Source organism: Balaenoptera borealis (assembly GCF_965194805.1).
Source record: "Balaenoptera borealis genome assembly, chromosome: 7".
NCBI classification, from domain to species: domain Eukaryota; kingdom Metazoa; phylum Chordata; class Mammalia; order Artiodactyla; family Balaenopteridae; genus Balaenoptera; species Balaenoptera borealis.
In genome coordinates this window covers 96,032,995-96,043,232 of record NC_138864.1, presented here as the reverse complement: position 1 = coordinate 96,043,232, position 10,238 = coordinate 96,032,995, and the positions used below count along the sequence as shown (strand labels likewise).

At 32.8% G+C, this 10,238-nt stretch overlaps 1 protein-coding gene across 7 annotated transcripts in view; it reads left to right on the top strand.

Moving 5' to 3' along the window:
- Positions 1-10,238, top strand: part of TFEC (transcription factor EC) — a 686,635-nt gene that overhangs the window by 652,639 nt on the left and 23,758 nt on the right. For 3 of the 7 annotated variants that reach the window (XR_014246924.1, XR_014246925.1, XR_014246929.1), the window contains exon 8: positions 424-8,855. Coding sequence is in view for 1 of the 7 variants with exons in the window: in XM_082400109.1 (XP_082256235.1) it covers positions 424-570 (147 nt within the window). In the remaining 6 variants the exon portion in view is untranslated. Of the gene's footprint in view, positions 1-423; positions 8,857-10,238 lie in introns of those variants that run through there. The other 4 variants (XR_014246926.1, XR_014246927.1, XR_014246928.1 and 1 more) reach the window with 4 other exon arrangements.

Genomic DNA, 10,238 nt, shown 5'->3' with positions numbered 1-10,238 from the left:
GGACATTGAGAAATAGCCTTTCTCTTCCTTTTTTAACTCATTCTTTTCCACTCATATGACTGTAAATAAAATATTTAATAGCTCTTACTTTAAAAAAAATAGACACAACGAGTTTCTTGATTGGTATGCTCATTTACCTTCATTGTCAGGGGAGAAGTTAGATTACACAAGGTAAAAAAGAATTTATTTTTTTCTTTGTTTTGATAGATTGAGCCATGCTTGAATTTTCTTATACTTCAAAGTATCATGAAAATAGTTTTTGCTGCTCTGGTATTGTGGAATTTTGATATTTAAATAAATGGCATAACTAAATGTTCCAATGTTTTTACAATATCTCTAGGCTGATAGTTACCGACCTTATAATATCTAAGATGTAGAGGAAAACTGGAATCAATTAATCTTTTGCTATGTTATCAACACTAGATCAACCATCTGGGTTTCTTGAAAATACCTGAAGGATTGAATTTTGCTTCAGTTTTGATAATGGCACAGCCTATATCTGCTACATGGAATTACATCCTTTGCCCTTCTGGTGCCCTGCTTGTTGATAAATACAAGATGTCAATTTGAGTTAGTGTAAGTTACATATACAGAGATTTCATATCATTTACTTAATAAATACTTAACACATTTAGAGTGTTGCTGATCTAATGCATCTTATGACCTTTCTGTAATCATTATTCATTGTATACACCAATATCTTATCATTTGTATGATTTCTAATTTGTAAACAAAGTATTCAAAATGATAAAAATAGTTTTCTTAAAATTTTTCCATGCTACATTTGTTTTCTGTGAGAGTCATAGAGAATTTTAGTATATAGGAGATCATCAGAAAATAATTATTTTGATTAAAAAAACCTCCCACTGGATTCAACCAATTTAATGATGAAATACTGCTATCTGCTGCTTTTTACATAAAAGGGAACTTTTCATCTTTTTCTTGTAAAGGGATCTGTGTATGTATTTCTACATATCCAAATGATTTCTATTGTGTTTTCTACTGATGAAATCTTCAGTAATATATCTTTTTTCCTACATTTATCCAACATGCTTCAAGAATAAAGTTAAAGACTTTTGTGTTTCCAATTCTACCTCTCCTATTCCTGCACTACCATTTTATTTCAAAAGTTCTGTATTTTCAACTTTGCTTTTGCCACAGAAATAAATTTTATTTGTACATTGTTTAAAGCTGGTGATTATATATAACAAACAAAATAGAAAGTATGCAAAATATGCTGAAAAAATTATATGCAATCAGGAAGTTACATATTATGTTATTCTTTACTACATGGCTACTGAAGTTTAAAAGCTAACTAAATTCAAGGATCTTATCTAAAAGCACTGCAGTTGCTTATGGCATACAAGGCTACAATTAATTCAGCTATTTAATCTTAATAATAACAACGTAGTTAAAAATCTTTGACTTTAATAACATTTTATATATATGAATAGCTGAAGTAATATTCCTATAATTTTAATCTAACATTGGTTAGATCAAGAAAACATTGTTAGTATAATAAGACTGTAGAATTTATAACTATTGCTATTTTTCATTTTTAATAGCAAAGTAATGTGTCTTATTTTCTAAGAAAATAGAGAGCAATGGTGTTCTCTAACACATAAATGAATGCTTGTACACATACTTTTAAAAAATGTACCAAAATTTTCTTTGCATATGTATAAAATGAAAGCATAGAATCATTAAATGCTTTAATATACTTTTTGTTCTGCCTTTGTATATAGATTGCACTGGAAAATATAGAATGTGGGTTAATCATCTGAAAGGATACTTAACAGCCATGAGACTTCACAGCTGACAACTGCTTACTTCATAGTCCATGCTGAAAACAGTAATCCAGTATTTCCTTATTAATGAAAGTAATTGTTACATTTTAAAGTATAGTCTCCTGCCATCTGCTTCTTAAGCTGTTATGATTTTGATTTATGGAAAATGTTCATCAAAATGTTGCAAAATTGCTAACAGGCATACTTGTAGCAATGAAATCACTAAGAAACTCTGCAAAATCTTTTAATATACTAGATAGTCCCCAGACAATCTAGGATAAACAGAATACTGTATTTTAATATGTAAAACATTTTAAAGCTGCTAATTGGTATTGACTAGACCTATCCCTTGATAATGAAATTAATAAGAATTTCAGTTAAATGTTAAGACTTTCTAATATTTAATACCATGTTTGTGAATTTTTTTCTACACACCTGCCGCAGAAATAATAAAAAGGACGGCTCTGAGTTGACTATAAAAAGATGCTATTCTGTGTTCAAATATAGGTTCACTGATTTTTAAAAAATGTTATATCAGATAAATTTTTTTCTTAATGAATTATCAATGCCAAAAATACTGATCAATACAATAATTTCTGTGTAGAAAGAAATAACCACTCTAATAAGGTAAAGGTAAGTCAGGATGATTTTCTGACACTGTATAGACTGAAAAAAGGATGACTGAATGGGTTCTATACTTGATTGTTTATTGTATGTGTAAGTACATATGTGGTGTATTTGGGTACAGATACATGTCTGCCTATGTGGGAGCTTATAAAAAAGTCTTCTAATCTCTTGATGCTAGGAAAGACTCCACATGTAAGAATATGCTATTTTTATGTTATTTTTTTATTGGAACCTACATGTAGGCAACATTTGAAGCTATCAGCAAATCCCTTCTGCTAGAAACACACACACACACACACACACACACACACACGCACACACACACACACACCCCTTACTCTGAGTTGAGTCAAAAAGATGGAAAAGATGAAGAAAGTTGTAACAAGTTTTAATGTTTTTGTTAAAATAAGTGATATTTGCAGCTATAAACCTTTTAAATATATTACAAACATTGATTTTATTGACCACCAAAAGGAATATTGAAACCCACCTAAAAAATTGTTATTATTATTATCACCTGCAGAGTTCTAGCTGTGGGGTGGTTAAGTGGTAAAATACAATAAGGTTTATGGGTTAAGGACTGGATACCCATGATGTTAAATATATATCAGTTTCATTAGTTGGCAACCATAAGACAAGAGTACAGCATTCTAGATGGTGATGATTTTGATAGGACTGACCACAATGTGGTTAAGTATATAATTCATGTAATAAGAAAAAGGTGCCTGCAGGCTATTGTTCCTAGCATGGATTAAAATTTACATTTTGCTTCTCCTTATGTCAAAACATCTGGTGCCTGCAAATGCTAACATTTTGTTAAAAAGTTTCACAAGCCAAGAAAAGTAGATTGGAAACATTGCATGTGAATCATTCAAGCATTATAATAGAATAAGAGCTATGTTCAGAAAAAATTAAATTGCTGCAAACAATACCGTAGTCAAGATTATAATTGATTTGCTTACACAAGTGAAAGGTGATGCTGTGTGTTTCTGTGGAGAAAAATAGTGTTTGAGTTATATGGTTATCTCTCCAAAAATACTTATTTCATATAATTACATAGAACAAGTAGGTTTCTAAGTCCTTCAAGACTTTAAAATCACTCTATGTTAGAAGCAGAATGTAGTTGTATAAAACCCATTGTAATATTTCTAAGGACAGGAAGAGGGGATCCCTGAGACTTTATTTATTCTGACATTAAATTTCTATTTATTCATTGGTAAATATAAAAAGTAGATTTCAGATATAGATGAATTACCTTTTCTTTAAAAATTTTTTTTTATTGAATAGATGAGTCACCTTTTCTACCTAGGTCCTCAAATCAATAAAGATAGTTCTTCCAACTTCCATCCTAGTCTGGCCTTCTGTTCTTTAATCTAAGGCCACTTTAAGATTTTCCAACTCTGAGGGTTTTTCTCACTACCCCAGTCAACGGTTATCATTGTCATGGTCCTTGATGGCTATAGCAGCTAGCTGCTACTTAAAATCTATCTTTGTATTGCTGTTTTTCATAGCCATGCATATATTACCTTCTTCAGTAGATGGATGAGCATTGGAAGCAAAAATTAGCTTTCTCTATATCTCACATTATTTAATACAGTGTCTTGCTTAACATGCTATTTTATTAATAAATGATTAAGTGATTGTTAATTATAGGTGAGGGAAGTGTGCAAGTGTAAGATTCTTCAGATAATGAAATGGTGCTCACTCAAGGCTGTGACCATTCATTGAAATGAATCTCTTCCAGTCTCTCTTTGTCAGTTCTTTCAATTGCCAGCTCTGTGGTCTGGGACATGGGTAAACAGACAGTCCAAAGGACAGAAATAAGCTTAAGTACATATTGTAATTAAATATAAAGGAAGCATTGGGAATCAATAAAGAAGACACTATTCTATAAATGGTGTTGGAATTAAACCACATGCCAACCTATATGAGAATTAAGGTACATCCATGAAATGGAATACTATGTCCCTGTAATGGGAAAAAAACACTCTGTGTTCTGGTATGAAAAGTCCCTATAAACAGTTTTTTACTTAGTCATATGTATATATATATATATATATATATGGCATGCATAGAAATGTTCTCTTTAGTGTAATAAAGAGAAAGATAAGAATATGTATTTATATTTGCTATATATGCAAAAATAAGCTGTTGAAGGATGTACAAGAACCTAATATCTGTGTTAAAGGGGAAGCAGATGAGGGAATATTTTCATTGCATATCTTTTTATTACTTTTTCTAATTTTTGAAGCATATAAATGTATTTAGTCAAAGACAATTTAAGATGCATGGTATGTTTATATTAATGGTTTATTGACCCAGGTGTCTCCATTTCCATTCTCTTTATTCACCCATAGTACTTTCGGCAATCTTGGTTTTCAAATCCCTTTGGCCAGTGACAGTCCTTACTTTCTTGTTTAAAGACAAGAAAGGCAGATGAAGCAAAACAGAAGTAGAGTATTTATATTTATTTTGTGGGTAGATTCTCAGCAGTAACTAGATCTCCACCCTGATATAAACATTAGCTTTAAGACTCCTGTAGCAGGCAGAATAAATCGCGCGCCCCCCCCTCCCCCCACCGCAAAGAGTCCACATTCCAATTCTTGGAGCTTGTGAGTACATTAATGACAAATGGGACTTTGCAGATATGATTAAATTAAGGATCTTAAAATGGTAGATTAATTTCTAAGTGAGCCCAATCTAGTTATATGGATCCTTAAAGCCAGAGAACCTTTCCTAGCTATGGTCAGAAGGAGATGAGACTTCATCATTGTATTGACAAACAGTATTCAACTGAGATTGGAGAAGTTGTGTCACCAGTCACCATCACAGAACTAAACCTAGGGTTAGAATCCCAGATCAATTGGTTTCAGACCAATGTGCTATTACCCAGATTGTAGGATCCCAGTCTAGCTACAGGAGAAACTGATATTGTGCTTGCAATACAATTACTTCTTCAATAAAGGTTTACTGGATGAATAGGAGTTGGAATTTGTCAGCAGATGAAGACGTACACAGAAAAGAATTAGTTCAAGATTTTACACCTTAAAAATGAGGAAAATCATAATACTTGTGTAGACTGGGCTTTGAAAGCATCCAATTTAGAGTGGTGTAAGTAGTATGGATAGTTTATTAGCGAGTACGGTGGAATAACTATGGTTTTTGTAGATCACTGAAGAGAGCATCAAGGAGATGGAGACTGCTCATAGTAGACTTGATGTTCAAATCTATGAGTATGAGTGGGGTCTCAGAAAAAGGCAAAAGAGAAAAAGAAGGATGGAGGGGCTAAGAGTAAAATAGAGTAAAGAGGAGGAAGAAAGAAGAAGAGGGAAGGCAAAAGAGAAGGGGAAAGGGGGAGTGGAAGACAAGGAGGACAATGATGAAGAAGAGGAGGAGATGAAGATGTATCATTTCAATGAAAAAAAGCCTATCTGTTTTCTTTTAAATTACTCATAAAAGGAAAGGAAGAAGGTTGAGTCTTTGAATGACCTTTTGCTTTTCAATTTTTATTCTCCACTCTAGATCTTATTGCTTTCAGCAACTCTTTTGAGTAACACCAATCACTTTAGGTATTTTTCCAGAGAGATCATATTCATTTAGTGGACAAGAAAATGTGAAGGTTCTTGGAGACTTTCAGATCAGATGCTGAGACAGCATGTAATATCTGAGATGTCTGTAATAATTTGAGAGCCCCACAGTGTTTGTAGTCAGACAAAGTTGGTTCAAGTCCCTGCACTACAATTTAAGGTCTGTGTGACCTCGAGGATTCACTTAATCTCTCTGTGCATCAATGTGTAAATTGGCAACATATTAAGTTGTTAGTGAGGATTAAAAGAGAGAAATTGCATAAAGAATTTAGCACAATCCCCTGCATATGTTTAGTTAGCACCCAGTAAATAATAGCTATGGCAACTATTATCAACTATTTGCTATTTCCTAACAAATTTTTATTTATTTAATTTTTAGGTAAGCTATTTGGTGGCATGCTATTATCATAGTTTCTGTTAACATATTCAGCCATGTCTTTCTGTCTGTCTATCTAGCCATCTATCCATCCATCAAAAAACTTGATTATTACAGAAAGAATTTGAAGTGCATAGAATTTTTATAATTTTCAAGGAGATTCCCTATACAATAGTTCATTTATACATCATAAATATTCAAAATCTCAGCATAAAAATGCTGAATGACAAGCCTTAGATCACATAACCCAGATCACAGCTTCTCACTCTAAACTATTTGCACTTTTCACCACAGAAATGGTGTTTGTGCTTTGTTGGACATTATTACAGATACAGAGACATTGTAGTAAATAAGACCAAGATGCTGCCTGCATTTAACTTAGATTTAAATAGGGAATATAGGCAATTAACAAATTAAAAAATAGAAAACAGTAAAATTTAGTAAAAATTATATAACACTCTGAAGTACTATTAGTCCTATGAAGAATATAAAGGATGATAATATTATAGACTGTGATGAGAATAGAGATATATGCTTTGAACACATAATCAGGGAGAGTACCATAGGTTAGGTGGCATTTGAATAAAGATCACAAAGCTATGAGTGTACAAGTTGCACAAAGGACCAGGCCAGGTAGAAGAGAGAGCAAATGTGAAAAGGGCTCACTGTGGAAACAACTTGGCCTGCCTGAGGAATAGAAAGGCCAATGTGCTATATTGTAGAGAAAGAGGAAGAATATATTAGGAAATGTGGGTATAGAGACAGATAGAGTCTTCTAGTTCTGCAGGTATCAACTCCATACCTTCCTGCTACAGCATAATCTTCCAAATGGATCTCATAATAGGACAGTCTGGATTTGCTTGTGGGCTAAAATTATGGCCATACGTGTCTGGTAATATTAAGCTGTTTATTCCCCGATTTTACCATGACTAGATTATTACCCGTTAGGATATAAGCAAGTTATTTATTACAACTTCTCCTTTACAGTACTAATTAAAGTAGTGTGGTTAGCACACTGTTGTCTAGGATATTTCTTGTCAGTCATTTGTAGTATTGAATGTGTTTCTCTGCCAAATACCTTGCAGATAGAGATGACTCATGAGTATTAGAAGGCATTTACTGCAAATACATCAAAAGTCTACTCTAAAACATTTGAATGTTGGCAAAAGCATTCAGGGCTTTCTTCAACAGTATGGAAATGACATAGATCATCATTCATTCCAGCCCTTCCCCCTTGGGAAGAAGCTATGTCACTTTGGCAGAACAGATTCCACCCTGAGTTCTGAGTATGTGTTCTTGCAATAGGGGTTGGTTCAGGTAACTCAGGCTTACAACAATCAGCTCATGGCTTTTCCTTGGCAACATAATTGGTAGTAAAGGGTAGTAAAGTTCAGGAAGCTCAAAACTCTCATTTAATCACTTCGAAAAGTGATTTGCTTGCTGTCTCTCCATGTTTGTGAACAGAGCAGCATGTGGGACCAGTTAATGCTGGTGGCCATCCCATCATATGGAGGAAAGTCAGCCCAAGAACAAAGCTGATATATGTGGGAACGAAGGAGCTTTGAGAATTCCAGAGAAACATGGCGGGAACACTCATTGACTCCCACCTAAAGCCTACCTTATCACATGTCTTTTTAAGTTCTGTGGTTTAAAAAAATTCTTTAATATTTCAGCCAGTTTAGGTGGGAATTTCTGTTACTGGCAAATGAAAACATAGTAATAGATACACCAGGACTAAGGGGCCATTGCCTAATCTTCTGACAGACTTGGCCTTGTGTGTGAGACATGGTCACTTGCAGAGCAGCAGGTGCTACTCCCATGTGTTGATGTTTAAGACGGGAACAGGGGATTGAGAGATTCTCCATCTGAGCTCTTTGCAAGCATCATAAAGTAGATCTCATACTGAAACCCCCATTTCTTTGTCTTAGGGACATGTGTCCAATATGATAAGTCCCTCTAAGCTTGAGATATGTGCATGAGGAAATTTAGGATGTCAGAGAAACACTTCTTTTTCCTTTTCAAATGCAGCAAAACTTGGTCACAATTCTTTTTTGCATCCCCCCCCCCCTTACCGTTCCTAGATTATTTCTCCTATTGGTGAAAATAATTTATATCATTTAAAAAGTTGTTCTTTTGATAGTCACAGAATGCAAGTAATTCTGAACACAAAATGGACAGGATCACTGTGAAACTGTAGCTTCTCCCATTCACTCATTTATCTATTTATCAAACATCTCTTGATTTCCTGCCCAGTGTCCTATGTTTTACATTCTATCAGTGGTTAACAGTGATAATGTTTCCTTAGTTCCCATCCTTAAGGAACTCATTGGTGGAGGAGAGGAACCAATATACCCACGATTACACACAGGATCACATAGGAGGACCCAGTAACCCAGACTTACGGGGGTCAGGAGAGGATTCCTGAAGGAAGTGGCTTATTCCCTGAGTGTATGGTGAATGCCGCTATTCCAAGTCATGGTAAGCAGATTTCTTATAATTTTTAGTAAATTATTTCTTTCATTTTTTTTTAAGTAAACTAGTATTTATGATTTGTAAAAGAAAGAGTTAATAGCTAAATAACCCAAATATATAAAATAATATGAACAATATGATATATAAAAAGATAAATATGAAATTATATATAATAGTTCAAACTTCTAAAATATATACAACTGATTTTTAGTAAAAATAAATACAACAAAATTTAGATATGAATACTCATATTCCCACTATGTAAAGAAAGATTTCTACTGATATTTTATCTGTTATATGTGTTTGTGCCTGTGTGTGAATATGTGATTCAGTGTACATAACATGTATAAGATTTGTTTTTGCAAAAATAAGATCATATTACATTTTACTTTTTTCACTTATTGTGTTAGGGATATCTTTTTTGTCATGGAATAATCTACATTGTTTTAATGGCTTCATAAGTGTGTCTCCTAGTATACATGTAGAACTTTTTCTCTAGGGCACATATCTAGACAATTAATAGCTAGAATATGGGGTAATATCCTTCAAAGTAGGAGTATTATTTTGTATCCCTAGTTGAAGCATTTGATCATTCTCTGTGGCCACAACTCAGCAATGCTTAGTTTTGTCTTCTGTTTTATTTTTATCAATTTAATGGGATAAAATGTTACTGTTTTGCCTTATTTTACATTTCACTGACTACTCTAGGACTAAATTTTTAAAATATTTTAAAAATATTTGGGTTTCTTTGGTGAGTATTTAAATTTTGTTGTATTTTATTGTATCTAAATTTTTTTGTATTTATTTTTACTAATAAATCAGTTGTATATATTTTAGAAGTTTGAACTATTATATATAATTTCATATTTAGCCATATTTTAAACATTTGGGTTTCTTTTGTGAGTATTCTCTTTCTATCCTTTGCCTCCTTTGGCTGTTTTATTGTTTGTTGTCTGAAACTATTTTTAATTGATTATAAGGATTTAAAATATATTCTGGGTGGCAATTCTTTGTTGGTTGTACCTTTGTAGGTATGTTTTGCTAGTCGGTGGCTTTTTTTTTTTTTAACTTTGTTGGTGATATGTCTTTTTAAAAAGAAATTTTAATCTCCGATGTAGTCAAATTTTTCAATCATTCTTTCTGAGATGTATTTCTTATATCTTATCTAGGAATTTTTTTGCACTCTTGTTGATTGAAGATATTCCATATAACACCTTTTGATAGTTTAAAATTTTTATTTTACACATATGAATCAAAATCTTCTGGAGTTTATTCTTGTATATATTGTAAGGCAGCAATCAAATTTTCTTTTATTCCAACTTATTTCAATATCATTTGTTCAGTAATCTCTCCTTTCTAAAATGATTGTATTGTACTATGTCATGGTAT